At 36.9% G+C, this 17,585-nt stretch overlaps 1 protein-coding gene across 5 annotated transcripts in view; it reads right to left on the bottom strand.

The window, feature by feature from the left end:
* Positions 1-1,271: 1,271 nt before the first annotated feature.
* LOC122480436 (intracisternal A particle-promoted polypeptide) overlaps positions 1,272-17,585 on the bottom strand; it is a 41,826-nt gene continuing 25,512 nt past the window's right edge. For 4 of the 5 annotated variants that reach the window (XM_043574837.1, XM_043574839.1, XM_043574835.1 and 1 more), the window contains 2 exons: positions 16,497-16,717; positions 1,272-3,296 (listed from right to left, as the gene is read on the bottom strand). In XM_043574837.1, coding sequence (XP_043430772.1) covers positions 3,072-3,296; positions 16,497-16,717 — 446 coding nt within the window. In that variant the 3' untranslated portion in view covers positions 1,272-3,071. Of the gene's footprint in view, positions 3,297-6,656; positions 6,701-16,496; positions 16,718-17,585 lie in introns of those variants that run through there. The other variant, XM_043574838.1, reaches the window with a different exon arrangement.

Genomic DNA, 17,585 nt, shown 5'->3' on the forward strand with positions numbered 1-17,585 from the left:
AAGTAAGCTGTAATGTAATATTACCAGCATTCTTTTTTTATTACCAGTATTCTAATAACAAGGGAAAACTTAGAGATAAACATGCATACAGGGAAAATTGCCATGTATACATGAAGGTGGCCATCCACATTCCAAGGATTCCTAGAATACATGCCTTCCTTTCAGCCCTCAGAAGGAACCAACTACCAACAAGTTGATTTTAGACTTCCAGCTTCCAAAACTATGAGACAATAAATTTTATTGTTTAAACTTCTGTGGTACTTTGTTACACCAGCCCTAGCAAACAAATATAATACCACAGAGCTAGACCTTGTTCTGATCAGTGAGAAGCTTACCAATAAAACCACCACACAATCCTTCTTTATTAATGCAGAGAATATGTTACCTACAGTCTGACACTAAAGAAAAGAAACCTTACACTTTAGAAGCTCTTTCTCAGATTCTACTCACAGTGTTTTGGTGAGGAAACTGCTTCTAAATTACATGAGGACTGCACAAATTAAAACTCTGATCTCAAATTCATCATCTTTCAGAATAGGGGTAAGTCACTTAAGCTAGTTGCCCAATTTCAATAAACGAGGCAGGCAAATGCACTTTGCAAGTGAATTACAGTGTATGATTCTTTAAGAAAACTGATTCTAGGGGCACCTGGGTGGCTCATCAGTTAAGTGTCAGACTTCAGCTCAGGTCATGATGCACAGTTTATGAGTTCGAGCCCTGCTTTGGATTCTGTGTCTCCCTCTCTCTCTGCCCCTCCCCCACTCATGTGCTCTTGAGCTCGCTCGCTCTCAAATATTAAAAAAAAATTTTTTTAACTGATTTTAAAGTACATCCAACTTTACATTGCACAGGACGTCTTGAAGTATATTAGATTGTCAAATATTAAAAAAAAATTTTTTTTAAGTTTATTTATTTTGAGAGAGACAGAGAGAGCAAGTGGGGTAGGGGCATAGAGAGAAAGAATCCCAAGCAAGCTCTGCACTGTCAGAGCAGAGCCCGATGCAGGGCTTAAATTCATGAACCATGAGATCATGACCTGAGTTGAAGTCGGACACTCAACCAACTAAGCCACCTAGGTGCTCCAAGATTGTCAAATATTTTGAAGGAAGGGCACATTAACAGCTGCTCAGAAAACAGATTTAAATGTAAGAACTAAATGTGCAAGTCCCTAAAGGTAAAACAAAACACTAAAAAACTTGGTCAATCCTATTAGTTTGGTGGTGATCCAGGAACACCACTAATAAACTAAGTTATAAGTAATACAAGGAAAGCAAAAATCAACATACTTTATTAGTACATTATTTTTAAAACAGTGTCATTACCCAAAAAATAATAAGCATTTTTACAATTATCTATTTACAGAGATTGTCTGGACCTGTTAAGCCCAAACATGGATTGTCTTGACAGGTTTCTGCCACCACAATACAAAATGCCTCCCTCACAGTGCCATTTTAGTTTGGCACCAGGCAATAATGAGAACTAAATTACAGTAGTATTTTTTAAATCTCTTTTGAACCAGAATGCAGATTTTCTATAACTAGAAATATTAAAGGCACATAAATTAGAGCTTCAATAATTTACAAATGATCTTGATACTTCATTCCTTGACATTTTATAGATCTCAGCCAAGCATCTATGACACTTCAGACTTTCAGGATACCCCAAAGAAAGGGACACAGAGCTTTGTGTCAGCACTACTTGGGCTTTTCTTAATACATGCATATGGTTAAGTTATGGAAGAAAGTATCCTTGTGGGCCAATCCAAATATTTTGGATATGAGTGCTGAGTCTTTAATGCTTACCAAAGATTGTGTATCTAAATAAGCTGCTGATCCCTGTTAACAATACCCTGAAGAACTTTAGTAAAGAAAAAGGGAAATCAGGGATATACAAATCAAATCCTGGAATCACTAGGTAAACGTAAATGTATGCAAGACCTTTAATATGTATGGTTCCAAACGACTAGTGGAAATAAATAAAATAATGATCATGTACACAAAGAATGTTCCTCAGAACTGGACAGAAAACATTCTTTAGAATGTTTCTCAGGTGAAAAATGAAAAGTTCTGAGAAGCAATTTTGGATCAGAGTCCTTTAACTTAACAATGTCTATAAAAGCTTCATAGGTACCTACAATTCCACTTTTTCCAAGCCAGGCAGTAGACTTTGTACTAAGTTCATACTTAGGCTTGCTCAAGTACAAGTAAGCTTTACCAAGGTTGATGGTGTAATAAAATTCCCTCTTCCCAAAGCCAAACTAAGAACTATTTAGAAAATAGGTGTTAACCTCCCTCTAGGCTCTGTTACCCATTATATTATCCAATTGCACTAATGGACTATCAATAAGAACCTCCTAGTAATTCCTCACTTGCATTTTGAGCATTAAGACAAAAAATATAAGTGAACAAAGGCTTTTTTAACCCTGTGAACAATAGGCAAAAATGTATCAATCTATATAAACATCTATACAGATAGCTAGATATTTCCCACATGTCCCTCCCAGTGTATCTGCTGCTAATAAAAAGTCTGGGGCTATTGAAAACTCCTGGCATCAAATGAAAGTAGGGAGTTGTTTCATTGGCTTTTTTCTGTAGGTTCAACTATGGCCATGAAAAATTGTGCTATAGACTGAATCATGAATGTACAGACATCTTTAAACTGTCTCACTAAAATTCTTATATCACATAAGGGTCATGTTACAGCTTGGCTTGCCCTGGAGAAACAGCTAAAGGGGCTATTAGCCAAGAAGCTTCTAGCAAATCATTTTTACAATTAGGACTCTTCCCTTAGGGGAAAATTCTAGAGCAAAAACAGCATTGCTATTGGTAAGCTTAACAAATTTGTGTGAGTTCTTTATTAATTTAGGATATGTTCCATATCTCTTCTCACTCAAATTCTTTTTTTTTTTTTTCTTCTCACTCAAATTCTTAGAAAAATCATTCTTTAGTCATCTAACCTATCAAATACATGGAAAACTCAACAGAATCAGAGGGTCCTATCACCAAATACATATGTGATTTGCAAACAGTTTATTTTCAAAATGTTTCTTGTGCTCCCTTATGCTTTATATTTCATAGTACAGCAACACCACCTTCACAACGACTGGTGATCATGTTACCGATTTCTGTCCATGTATCTGAATGAGGGTTATAAACTTCAACAGAGTCCAAGGTACCTGGGGCCAAGAAATCATGGCTGGAAGATCGACCTCCAGAAACATACAGAAGCCCATTAACTGCCACAACACACATGCCTGCTCTAGGCACTTTCATCGAAGCAACTTCAACCCACTTTTCCTGGTTAAGAGGAAATAAAAAAAGAGCAGAAATCATAAAATGGTAACAGAGAAAACTGTTGAGAAATCAGATACTCTAGTTCTTTTTACATGTTTAAATTTCAAACTCACAATCCAGTCATATAAACATTTTCAGATGAACTTTTGAGTAGGCATAGACAAAAGTAACGAGTTTAGAGGAAAACAACTGAAAAACATGTTTGATTAATTATAAATCATGATCAGGAGACAATCTAGAAATCCCTTATAGGCAGGCGTTCTATAAAACTAGTTCTATTGAATATAAGTAGGTAATGCACACGCACACACACACACACACACACACACACACAACACAAACCCACAAAGCTCCAAGAAGAAAAAAGCTTCTCTATACAGAAGGACTTTAATATGCTAATGACCTTTATTAATCTCCAAGATAATGATATTGCTATCAACACTTGCCCAGTTATTAACCACGGAATCCTTTTTTTCAAAAATCATCTAGTGGAGTTAATGATTTGCAAAATGTATTTTCAGAAACAGTATAGATCAGGGGTCAGAAACTATAGCCTATTTTGGTGAGAATGATTTTTCCAGATTAAAAGATTATTTCAAAATATAAGAATATTTCAAATGGTGTTGGGAAAAATGGGACTATATGTCAAAGAATAAAACTGGACCACCTTCTGACACCATACACAAAAATAAGCTCAAAATGGATCAAGGACCTAACTGTGAGACCTGAAACCATAAAAATCCTACAAGACAGCACACACAGCAATTTCTCTGATATCAGCTGTAGCAACACTTTTCTAGCTAGGTCTCCTGAGGAAAGACAAAAATAAATAAAAGTAAATATAAACTGTTGGGACTACATCAAAATAAAATGCTGTTTTCTGCACAGTGAAGAAAACAATCAACAAAACAAGAAAACAACCTACTGAATGGGAGAAGATATTTGCAAATGACATATCTGATAAAGGGTTAATATCCAAAATATATAAAGTGCTGTTACAACTCAATACTATAATAATCATCATCATCATCCAATTAAAAAATGGACAAAAGACATGAACAGACATTTCGCCAAAGAAGACATCCAGATGGCCAACAGACATGTGAGAAGATGCTCAACATCACTCATCATCAGGGAAATGCAAATCAAAACTACAATGAGATACCACCTCACCCCTGTCAGAATGGCTAAAATCAAAATACAAGATGGGGCACCTGACTGGTTCAGTTGGTTGGGCATGTGACTCTTGATCTTGGGGTCATGACTTTGAGCCCCATGTTGGGCGTAGAGATTACTTAAAAAAAAAATAGAAATAAAAATATAACACAGGAAACAAAGTGTTAGTAAGGATGTGGAAAAAAAGGAACCCTTGTGCACTGCTGGTGGGAATGCAAACTGGTACAGCCACTGGAGAAAACAGTATAGCGGTTCCTCAAAAAGTTAAAAACTACTGCCTACAATCCAGTAATGGCACTACTGGGTATTTACCTAAAAAGTACAAAAACACTAATTCAAAGGGACACATGCACCCCTATGTTTATTGCAGCATTATTTACATAGCCAAATTACAGAAGCAGCCTCAGTGTTCATCAGTAGAGGAATGGATAAAGAATAGTATATGAATACAGTGGAATATTATTCACCCATAAAAAAGAATGAAATCTCCCCTACAAAAATGGCTCTTGACAAGAATAAGGGAACCACGGGGCTCATCCTACAATGTCGATGTTTCATTTTCATCAGTGTATTAGAACTATAGTTTGCTTTTTATCCTGAGTAACCTCAAAATAAACTCTGTAGGACCAGACACATGTTATACATTATCTTTAAGATTTGGATCTATAATGTAGGTCTTTAGTAGACAGAAAATAACAGTAACATTTTAGATTTATGCACGAAAAACCAAGGTAACTGACTACTGATAAACACTTATTTTGGAACAAAAATCTATTCATTTCCAGCCATATAGAAAAAAATAGCAACAGAAAGTGCCCTCAGAAAGTTCATTTTCTAGATTCCCAAATAAGATCACACAGAAAGTCAAAGGAATTTGAACTATCACCAAAGTCTGAAATTTATTAGAAATAAGAATCAAAATCATGCTTTACAATAAGACAATTCTATTCTTGCCACTTCTATTCAACATTGTACTAGAGGTTTTAACCAAGGCAATTAGGAAAGAAAATGAAATCAAAGGCATTGAGAGTGGAAAGGAAAAAGTAAAGCGATCTCTATTTATAGAAGACACAATCTTGTATTTGGAAAATCTTAAGAAATCCATAAAAAAGGGGAGCCTGGGTGGCTCAGTCAGTTAAGCATCCGACTTCAGCTCAGGTCATGATCTCACAGCTTGTGAGTTTGAGCCCCACATCAGGCTCTGTGCTGACAGCTCAGAGCCTGGAGCCTGCTTTGGATTTTGTGTCTTCCTCTCTCTCTGCCCCTCTGCCACTCACACTCTGTCTCTCTCTCTCTCTCTCTCTCAAAAATAAATAACATTAAAAAAATTTTTTTAATAAAAAAAAATCTACAAAAAACTATCAGAGTACAAATGCTACAAGGTTTCAGGATATAAGATCAACAGACAAAAATCAATTGAATTTCTATACACTAGCAATGAAAAATCTGAACATGAAATTAAGACAACATTAAAGGAATAAAATACTTAGGAATAAATTTTAAAAACAGAGTTCAAGGAACTGAAAATTATAAAACATTGTTTAAAGAAACTGAAGACGACTAAACAAACAAAAACATTCCATGTTGAAGATGAAAAGTCCTAATATTGTTGGGGCACCTGGGTGGCTCAGTCGGTTGAGTGTCCGACTTTGGCTCAGGTCATGGTCTCGCAGTTCATGAGTTCGAGCCCTGCTTTGGGCTCTGTGCTGACAGCTCGGAGCTCGGAGCCCGGAGCCTGCTTTGAATTCTGTGTCTCCCTCTCTCTCTGCCCCTCCTCCACTCTCTCTCTCTCTCTCTCTCTCTCAAAAATAAATAAACATTAAAAACATTTTTTAAAAAGGTCCTAATATTGTTAAGATAGCAACACTCCCCATATTGATCTCTAATTCAATGTAATCCCTATTAAAATCCAGCTAGCTTCTTGGTAAAAACCGACAAGCTGATGGGGCACCTGGTTGGCTCAGCTGGAAGAACATGCGAGTCTTGATCTTGGGTTTGTGAGTTTGAGCCCCACACTGGGTATACAGATTATTACAAAATAAAATCTTGGGGCGCCTGGGTGGCTTGGTCGGTTGGGCGGCCGACTTCGGCTCAGGTCATGATCTCGCGGTCCCTGAGTTCGAGCCCCACGTCGGGCTCTGGGCTGACAGCTCAGAGCCTGGAGCCTGTTTCGGATTCTGTGTCTCCCTCTCCCTCTGCCCCTCCCCTGTTCATGCTCTGTCTCTCTCTGTCTGAAAGATAAATAAATGTAAAAAAAAAAAAATTTTTTTAATAAAATCTTAAAACAAGAAAAACAAAACCTGACAAGCTGATTCTAAAATTCACATGGAAAGGACCCAAAATAGCTAAACCCATTTTTTAATTTTTTATTCTATTTATTAAGTTTATTTATTTATTTTGAGAGAGAGCATGCGCATGGGTAGGGGAGGGACACAGAGAGAGAGAGAATCCCAAAGAATCCCAAGTAGGCTCTGCACTGTCAGTGTGGAGCCCGATGTGGGGCTCGAACCCACAAACTGTGAGATCATGACTTGAGCCAAAGCTGGATGCTTTGATACCTGAGCCACCCAGGTACCCCTAAACCCCCTCTTTAAAAGAAGTACAAAGTTGAAGGACTCACACTGTCCAATTTCAAAACTTGCTACAAAGCTACAGTAATGAAGACAGTGTGGTAGTGGCATTAGAATAGGCATATAGATAGATAAGTGAATAAAACTGAGAGTCCAGAAATAAACCCTCACTTTCATGGTCAACTGATTTTCAACAGAGGTGCCAAGACAATCCAATGGGAAAGAATAGTCTTTTCAACAAATAGTGCTGGGATGATGGGTTAGCCACATACAAAAGAATGAAGGTAGACCCCTACTTCATTCCATATACAAAAATTAACTGAAAATGAATCAAAGACTTAAATATAAGAGCTAAAACTATAAAACTCTTAGAAAAATATCTTCATAACACTGAATTAGGCAATGGTTTCTTAGTTATGACACCAAAAGCATAAATGACAAAAGAAAAAAACATCAAAATTAAAAATGCTGATTTTTTTTTTTTAAGTGGGCCTCACACCCAGCATAGAGCCCAATGTAGAGCTTAAACTCACAACCCTGAGATCAAGACCTGAGCTGAGATCAAGAGTCAGACACTTAACCAACTGAGCCATCCAGGTGCCCCAAAAATGTTTGTGCTTCTAACTATACCATAAAGTGAAGAAAATCACTTCTTGGAATGGGGGGAAATTTTTGCAAATGATACATCTGATAAAGGACTAGAATATATAAAGAACTCTTACAACTCAATAATAAAAAGACAATCCATTTTTCAAAAAATTTCTAATGTTTGTTATTTGAGAGAGAGACAGACAGACAGAGAGACAGACAGAGCATGAGCGGGGTAGGGGCAGAGAGAGAGAGAGACAAACAGAATCCAAAGCAGGCTCCAGGCTCTGAGCTGTCAGCACAGACAGCTGGGTTCAAACCCACAAACTGTGAGATCATGACCTGAGCCGAAGTTGGAATTACTGTATCATCCAGCAATTCCACTCCTAGGTATGTATATACCCAAGAAAAATGAAAACACATGTCCACACAAAAATGTGTACACAAATGTTCACAGCAGCATTGTTTATAATAGCCAAAAGTTTAAACAATTCAAATGTTTGGTGTGTGAATAATATCTCAATAAAGCTGTTAACAAAATTCTTTTTACTTGAGAGAGAAAAGAAAAAAAATTTAAGTCTTTAGGCTTTAAAGGTTTTAATAACCATAAGTGGTTTAAGAACCATAAAATTCAAGTAACATTAATCCACATTTCCCAAAATATGTTCCCTGAAACACTTTATTCCAGAAATGCTCCACAAACATCCACAAACAAAAGGGTTTGTGTGCACCATAAAATTTGAGAGATTTAGCATAAAGATGCATAAAGCATATTATTGTACTAAATTGTGTAAAGAAACTTATTTAACTTTGTTTAACCCGACTTTCCCTACATATAGTTGATTAGGGGAACACGTTACCTAATTCCTCTTAACAGTGCAAAAAACTAGGGACACCTGGGTGGCTCAGTCAGTTGCCTGTTTGATTCTTGATTCTGGCTCAGGTCATGATCTCACCATTTGTGAGATCAAGCCTGTGTCAGGCTCTCCACTGATAGTGCAGAGCCTGCTTGGGATTCTCTCCCTCCCTCTCTCTCTCTACCCTTCCCCCACTCATGCTCGCTCTCTCTCTCTCTCTAGATAAATATAGTACTCCATAGAAACTAATTTGGAAAAAATCGCTCCAACCTATAAGCCTACAGCATAACACACCTTATTACTGCATATCCCAGCACCTAACAAACTGTGATGTAATTGTTTGTCTATTTACGTCTCTATATTCCCCACTAGAATTTAGGCTCCTTAAAAACTGGGGCCTTGCATGTTCAGTTTGCCCTGTTTCCCCATGCATAGTATCTGATCGATACTTACATACTAAGAAGTCTGTACAAGTGAATGAATAAATGGATTAATGAACAAATGCACGATAGAATGGTGATTCAATGAAGACACACCCTTTCCCTATTTTCCTCTAATCTCCCCTTCCTAGCATAATTGAGTCAACCCAGTATGTGAGAGGAAGAAAGAACATTGGTGAGCTCATATACGCAGTGACAAGAAGGGCTATGTACAGGGGCGCCTGGGTAGCTCAGTCGGTTGAGCATCCGACTTTGGCTCAGGTCATGATCTCATGGCTCATGAGTTCGAGCCCCACGTTGGGCTCTGTGCTGACAGCGCAGAGCCTGGAGCCTGCTTCATATTCTGGGTCTCCCTCTCTCTCTCTCTCCCCTCTTCCGCTCATGCTGTCTCTGTCTCTCAAAAATAAATAAACATTAAAAAAAAAAAAAAGAAGGGTTATGTACAGGAGTGGCAGTTAGAGAAGAGAGTTGGACATAGTAGGGAGATTTGTTTCATTTAATAAGTACATTGAATTAACAAATAAGTAAATATACAGTTGACCCATTAACAGCAAGGGGGTTGGGGCACCTACCCCCATGCGGTTGAAAATCCATGTGTAACTTTTGACTCCCCACAAACTTAATTACTAATAACTTACTATTAGTAAATGTTATTAAAAAAATCATAAGGAAGAGAAGATACATTTACAGTACCGTATTGTATGTATTGAAAAATTCCATGTATAAGTGGACCCACACAGTTCAAAACCATGTTGTGTTCAAGGGTCAGCTATAGAGAGAATAACAGGACCCAAGTTTTTAACTAACAGAGAAGGTATTCACAAAAATGGAAATGGGTAAGGCCTGAAAGAATCTGAGATATTGTACTGGAATTTGGAGTTATCATTATGAACTCATGGTTTTATAATGTATAATACTTACATGTTACAGAAATATTTACAAATTAATGTGCGTGAATATATGTATATAAATATATATATTTCCTAGCTCTGTTTACTGAGAGTGCCTAGAAGCAGCAATACCCCAGTAGTAATGAGCAGTCCAAGTGCCTAGACCTTGGTTTCTAAATACTATCCTTCCCTAAGACGAACTGGAGCTTCTTAGAGAAATGGCTGATTCCAGGGCTAGAGCAGAGAAAGTACAAAATAAGCTTGAAATATTTTATTATCTATAAAGTAATGCTAAATGAATGATGGAACATGTCAAAAGGACACAGGAAGGATTTCCACTTACAGCCATGGTAGACTAATTGCTACCAAAGCTGTCCTCCTGCCATAAAAACCTAGAAAACTGGACAAAACCTATGAAACAAAAGTTCTCAGACAACACACAATGAATAATTGTGATCCCTTAGAAAAAGAAACAAACAAGGTGTCCAAGCTTTCTGTCTGATGGGGCTTTCTAAACAGTAGTACAGGGAAGGAGATTCCCAAGCACAGCATGACAGTAATCTGATTTAGGAGACAGAGATCATAGTTTAGAGAGGTTGAAGCAGCTAAGATTTGCAAGCAAGACTGCCAGAGGTCCCCTTGTGTCTTGAGTACTACTAATCTGTTCAATGCATAAAGTGAGACTCTATTAGAACAGGCAAAGAACTAATGGGATGTGACGTAACAAGAAATATGTATTTGGTCTCTGGCCCCAGTTCCTGACACAGAACTCCTAAATCCTTTGGAATTTCCTGGGTGATAGAAGTGTCTTTTGTTCTAATGAGGCGCTCTTAATAGCTTCAGAATGAGAGCTGGTTATCAGAAAGACCAAGCCAGAATTAGAACCTCGGAACTTTTAGCCCCACCCCCTATCATCTGGGTAGGGGAGAGGGGCTGGAGGTTGAATTAGTAATCAATTATGCCTACATGATGAAGCCTCCATAAAAATCCCCATACTATGGTTTTCGGAGCGCTTTCAGGTTGGTAAAGACATCCATGTATCACAAGGGTGTCATACCCCAAATTCTACAGACTCCTACACCCAAGACCCTTCTGGACCTTGCCGTATATACCTCTTTATCTGACTATTCATTTATATCCTTTATAATAAACCAGTAATAGTACATAAAGTGTTTCCCTGAGTTCTGTAAGCCATTAGAGCAAATTATTGAACCTGAGGAAAGGATTTTGGGAACCCCTGATTTGTATCCAAATCAAACAAATGTAATGTAAAGAAGTCAGTGGTTAACCTGAAGTCCCACTGCTTGAAATTGGTGTGTAAAGTGAGAGGCAGTCTTGTAAAACTGAGCCCTTAATCTGTGGGGTTGTTAGGGTCAGAAATGAATTGACTTGAGGGTACCCAGTTGCTGTCTATCAAGAACTAGAGAACAGTTTGGTATGGAATACCTACACATTTGGTGTCAAAAATATTGTGACAACAAAAACTGTTTTCCTTGATAGGAGGTGTAAGCTGAACAATTCTCAGAGCTCACACAAGGCTAGAGAACATTCTAGTTTTGAGTAGCCAAAATAAAGAAACCTTGCTGAATACCTAGGACATTAGCAGAGACTCAAGAAGGGTCATTCTTTAGAAGAAGACCTACAAGAAAGACTACTCTAGACCTTCCCTACAAAGCTTAAGAACATTTTTCAAAAGAATCAATCTGATTTGCAAATGATGTAACTGTTTATCAACAGTTAAAAGAAGAAAATAAAATCCAAACACTGAGCAATATAACATTCACAGTGTCCACCATCCAAACGACAGTTACTAAAAATGTGAAAAAGCAGGAAGAATGTGACTCAAACCAGAAAGAAAAAATTTCAACAGACACAGGTCCAAAAGTGATGATAATAATGGAATCAGCAGACAAGGACTTCAAAACAGATGTTATAAATATGTTCAAGGATCTAAAGGAAAACATGGACATGATGAGAGAAATGGAAGACATAAAAAAAAAAAAACCCAAAAATATCTTTTAGAGCTAAAAATATATTTGAAGTGAAAAATTCCTTAAATGGAATTAGACACTGCATATTAGAAGTCAATATAGATTAATAAACTTGAAAACACAGCAAGAGTAACTATCCAAACTGAAGCACAAAGTTTCACTTATACAGGATGAGTAAGTTCTAAAGATCTAACATATATAAGTTCTAAAGATCTAACATATAGCATGGTGACTATAGTTAATAATACTATACCGTATACTTGAAATTTGGTAAGAAAGCAGATCTTAAGTACTCTCACCACACACAAAAAAAGGAAAAGAGAACCTGAAACTAATATAACACTGTATGGTGACAATACTGGGATTAAAAAAAAATTAGAGGGGCGCCTGGGTGGCTCAGTGGATTGAGCATCCGACTTTGGCTCAGGTCATGATCTCACGGTTTGTGAGTTCGAGCCCACATCAGGCTCTGTGCTGACAGCTCAGAGCCTGGAGCCTGCTTCATAGTCTGGGTCTCCCTCTCTCTCTCAAAAATAAATAAACATTAAAAAAAATTAAATAAAAATTAGAATGACTAATACAGACTTTAGTAAAATGGAAAAAAAAAGAAAAGGAAACTGTGATGTGATGAATATGCTAATCAGTTTGATTTGGTAATCATTTCATAATGTATACCAAAACATCAAATTATACACCTTAAATCTATACAATTTTTATCAAGTATGCCTCAGTGAAGCTGTATAGGAAAAAAACAAAACAAAAAACAGAAAACAAAACTGAAGCACAGAGAGAGAAAAGATGTGGAAAAATTAACAGAATCTCAGTAACCTGTAGGACCTGGGCATGTTATTGGAGTCTCAGAAAATCTAAGAAAATCTAAGGAAATATGGCTGAAAACATTTAATTTGATGAAAGCTATAATCCTACAAATTCAAGGAGTTCAGTGAATTCCAAGCAGATTAAACACAAAACTCCAACAGGACACACCATAATCAAATATTGGAAACCTATGATAAAGAGAAAATTGTAAAAGCCTCCAAAGAAAAAAAGACACGTACAAGGGAACAAGGATAAGAATGACGACTGACTTCCCATCAGAAACAGTGCAAGAAGATAAACAACACCTTTTAAGCAACGGGGGGAAAAAAAACCCATACAATTCTGTGCTCAGTAAAATATCTTGTGGGGCACCTGGGTGGCTCAGTCAGTTAAGCGTCTGACTCAGGTCATGATCTCATGGCTTGTGAGTTCCAGCCCCACATCGGGGTCTGTGCTGACAGCTCAGAGCCTGGAGCCTGCTTCAGATTCTGTATCTCCCTCTTTCTCTGTCCCTCTGCTGCTCGTGCTCTGTCTCCCTCTTTCTCAAAAATAAACATTAAAAAAAGAAAAAAATATATATCTTTCAAAAAATGAAGGCAAAAGAAAACCGTTCAGAAAATGAACAGAGAGTGAATCAACGCCAGCAGACCAATACTAAAAGAAATATTAAAGAGAAGTTAGTTCTTCATGCTAACACAAAATGTTATGAGATGAAAACTTAGTTCTATAGAAAAGAATAAAACTAGGAATGATAAATATATACATAATTATAAAAGACTTTCACATTAAAATTTTATGTTAAATATAACTTTTTAAAGCAAATATAACAAAAGGTATTATGGGGTTTACAACATATGTAGAAGTAAAATGTATAACAAAAGCACAAAGAATGGAAAATGGGAAAATGAAAGTATATTTTTGTAAGTTTCTGACATTCAAAGTGAAGTGGTTTGGGGTGTCAACTATACTCGAATTAAAAAAAACTTTTAGGGGTGCCTGGGTGGCTCAGTTTGTTTAGCATCCAACTTCAGCTCAGGTCATGATCTCATGGTTCATGAGTTCCAAACTCATGTCAGTCTCTGTGCTGACAGCTCAGAGCCTGGAGCCTGCTTCAGATTCTGTGTCTCCCCTCTCTCTCTGTCCCTCCCCAGCTCACACTCTGTCTCTCTCAAAGATCAATAAACATTAAAAAAAAAAGTTAAAACAAAAAAGAAGTGGTTTAAATAAAAAAAAAAAAAAAAGAAAGAAAGTGGTATGATATAATGCAAAGGTAGCCTTGACCATACATACATATATATATATATATAGTATAAATATGTATAATACATAATATAAACCCTACAATAACCACTAAGAAAAAGGTGAAGAGTTAAAATAGTTAATTGGACAAAAGAGATCAAATAGAATACTAAAACAATTGACATAAAGACAGAAAAGAGGGGGGAAAAATGAAAGAAAGAATTGTAGAAATAGAAAAACAGCAAAACAGGAGTCTAGAAACCAATCATATTTGTAATTACATTACATATAAATAGTAAAAACTCTAAAGACTCCATTTGAAAGGCAAGAAACTGTCAAACTGGATTAAAAAGAGACTACAACTGGGTCACCTGGGTGACTTAGTTGGTTAAGCATCTGACTCTTGGTTTTGGCTCAGGTCATAGATCTCACAGTTTGGGAGTTTGAGCCCCGCACTGGGCTCTGTGCTAACCGTAAGGAACCTGCTTGGGATTCTCTCTCTCTGCCCCTTCTCTCTCTGCCCCTCCCCTGCTTGCTCTCTAAGTAAATAAACTTAAAAAATAAATTAAAAAAGAGACTACAACTGTATGTTACCTTACAAGAGATGCAACTTGTAAAGATATAGATAGATTTAAAGTAGAAGGAAAGAAAAAGATGTACCATGCAAATAATAGTCAAAAGATAGCTTGGCCACATCAATGATTATATTAATATCAAAGTAGACTTCAGAACAAAACATAATACCAAAGATAAAAACAAATATCTCATGACTATGAAAGGATCAATTTCATCAAGAAGACATAATAATCCCAACCTGTACACACTTAATAACAGAGATTCAAAATATGTGCAGGGAAGGGAAAATTCCTCCTTTACCCTTAAGGTCTTCCAGCTGGACTAAGAATTAAATTTACATGAGACAGATTAACAAGAGAAAAAAAGTTTTATTACTTGCGCACAAAGGCCCAATAATGTAATTGAGACCTAAAAAAGTGACAAAGGCAGGTGGTTTTTATACGTTTTAAACAAAGAGAGAATAAATCTGTGGGGGATTGACAGGACAAAGTAAAATTAACTTTTGGAGCTTCAATTAGTAAGGAATTGTAAAAAGAATTTGGGTTCTGACAGTAAATTAGGTTTTTTTTTTTAATGTTTATTTAATTTTGAGAGAGAGAGAGACAGGGGCAGAGGGAGAGACCAAGTCAGGGAGGGGCAGAGAGACAGGGGGACAGGAGATCCAAAGCAGGCCCTGCGCTGACATCCCGATGTGGGGCTCGAACTCATGAACCGTAAGATCATGACCTGAGCTGAAGTCAGATGTTCAACTGACTGAGCCACCCAGGAGCCCCCTGAGAGTAAACTAGTAAAAACAAAAATAATAAGGGCTGTTTATACACCCTTCTTGGCTCTACATTTCCCATCTCTGGTGATACCTCTTTATTTCCTGGTACAGGAAAGGTAGCTTTCTTTTTTTTTTTTTAATTTTTTTTTTTCAACGTTTATTTATTTTTGGGACAGAGAGAGACAGAGCATGAACGGGCGAGGGGCAGAGAGAGAGGGAGACACAGATTCGGAAACAAGCTCCAGGCTCTGAGCCATCAGCCCAGAGCACGACGCGGGGCTCGAACTCACGGACCACGAGATCGTGACCTGGCTGAAGTCGGACGCTTAACCGACTGCGCCACCCAGGCGCCCCAAGGTACCTTTCAAGTGAGAGATTTATTTCCTTCTTTTAGGGGGAGAAAGGAGGGTCTGAATATCCTTCTTGCACAAGTGGTCTCATAAGTAACTTTTATTTAAAATAATATGCCAAAGTGGTACATTTTAGGGCGGCCTGCCCTTGACTCCTACATTTGAGGTAAAACCTGACAGAAATGAAAGGAGAAACAGACAAATCCATAATTACACTTGGAGATTTCAACACTTCTTTCTTAATAGTTGACAAAACAATTCGACAAGTTGAAAAGAAAAGACTAGGGAAGACTCGAATAACACTAACCAACTTGACTTAATTGACATTTATAGAACACTAAAGAGTAGAATACAAATTCCTTTCAGGTGGACACAAAACATTTACCAAGACAGAAATCATATAAAGTATGCTCTCTGATCATAATGGAATTAAATTAGAAATCAGTAACACAAAGATCTGGAAAATTGCCAAGTATTTGGAAATCAAATAACATACTTCTAACAATTCACTGGTCAAAAAAAAATTGCCAGGGAAATTAGAAGGCATTTCAAGATAAGTGCTAATTAAAATACAACATATCAAAATGTGTGGGAGCCACTTAAAGCAGGACTTGAAAATATAGTTTTAAACATTTACAATATAAAAAAAGGAAAGTCTAAAATCAATCATTTAAGCTTCTACTTAAAGAATCTAGAAAAATGTGCAAATTAAACAAACAAAAAAAACAAAACAGAAGAAAAAAATAGAAACAGAAATCAATGAAATAGAAGATGGGCAATCAATAGAAAAAAAAATCTATGATACCAAAGTTGGTTCTTTGAAAAAAAAAAAAAAAACCTACAGATGATCAATATCATGAATGAAAAAGTGCATATCACTACAGATCTTGTAGACACTAAAAAAATAATAGGATATTAAACACTGAAATCATCCACCCTACCTCTTCGAAGGAATATTTTTCTACAGTATGAAGAGCATCTTGTGTCTCATTCCATCCTCCAACAGAATAGATACAATCATTAAGTGCAGCCACTCCAAGATATGCTCTCCTGGTTCCCATTGGAGGAAGTGGAGACCAACGCTTAGAAAGTGGATCATATACTTCAAAAGAACGAAGCTCTATTCCTTCATTGCTGATGCCCCCAATTACGTAAATTAAACCTGGAAACAGGATAGAAAATTTTACAGGAAATAGAATATAAATATTATAAAAAGTAATATGTCTGCTATGCTGATGCTATATTTAACATAGAGCTCACAATAGCCTTTTAAGAGAGAAAATTGACTTGTGTCTAGTATATCATAGCTCACACGTAAGCATGTTACAAAGATTTAGAGGTATAAAGTGGCATTTAATTTTCAACGAACTTACAATGCTGTAACAAAACAATCTGTCAAACAATTTTCTCATCTTATTGTCTGCCTGATGATCTCAAGGTCCAGAACCACTGCTACCATAAGGTAAAAAAGGGAGACGGATTTTTTTCCTCCTAAAAAAAAAATGCCAGGCACTTAAACAGGGAATGACATAGCCTTGTTTGTGACAGCCTACCTGTTGCTCAAATGGACACAGAGAAGTGAATTCAAATTATAATAGTTATATGGCTAGATTAAGGTATCAGGATCAATCACCAGAGTACAAGAGAATGTAATTCACAGTGAGTTCCTGATTAAATTTGATTTGAAACTAATGGTCCTGACAATCTACAATTATTTTTGAATGCCTAGCATTGTTTCCCATATAATGGCATTTTAAGAAATGTGTGCTAAATGTCAGTGAATGTGGGTTCTAGTTCCAACTTTGCCAGTTACGGGGTATGAAAAAGAACACACAACCTTCCTGATCTCTAGCTTGCTCCTCTATAAAGGGGTTGGAATAATCTCCAAGATGCCTCTCTAACTCCGTAGTTTTCGAAGGTGCAACACTGTGGTTTATAAGATGGCCAAATATATATTTCTCATCTATATTTGGTCTTCATCCACAGTCCCTAGCTCACAGCAATCTGAACCCTTAGAATTTCCAAACTGT

This window comes from Prionailurus bengalensis, chromosome C1 (assembly GCF_016509475.1).
Source record: "Prionailurus bengalensis isolate Pbe53 chromosome C1, Fcat_Pben_1.1_paternal_pri, whole genome shotgun sequence".
NCBI classification, from domain to species: domain Eukaryota; kingdom Metazoa; phylum Chordata; class Mammalia; order Carnivora; family Felidae; genus Prionailurus; species Prionailurus bengalensis.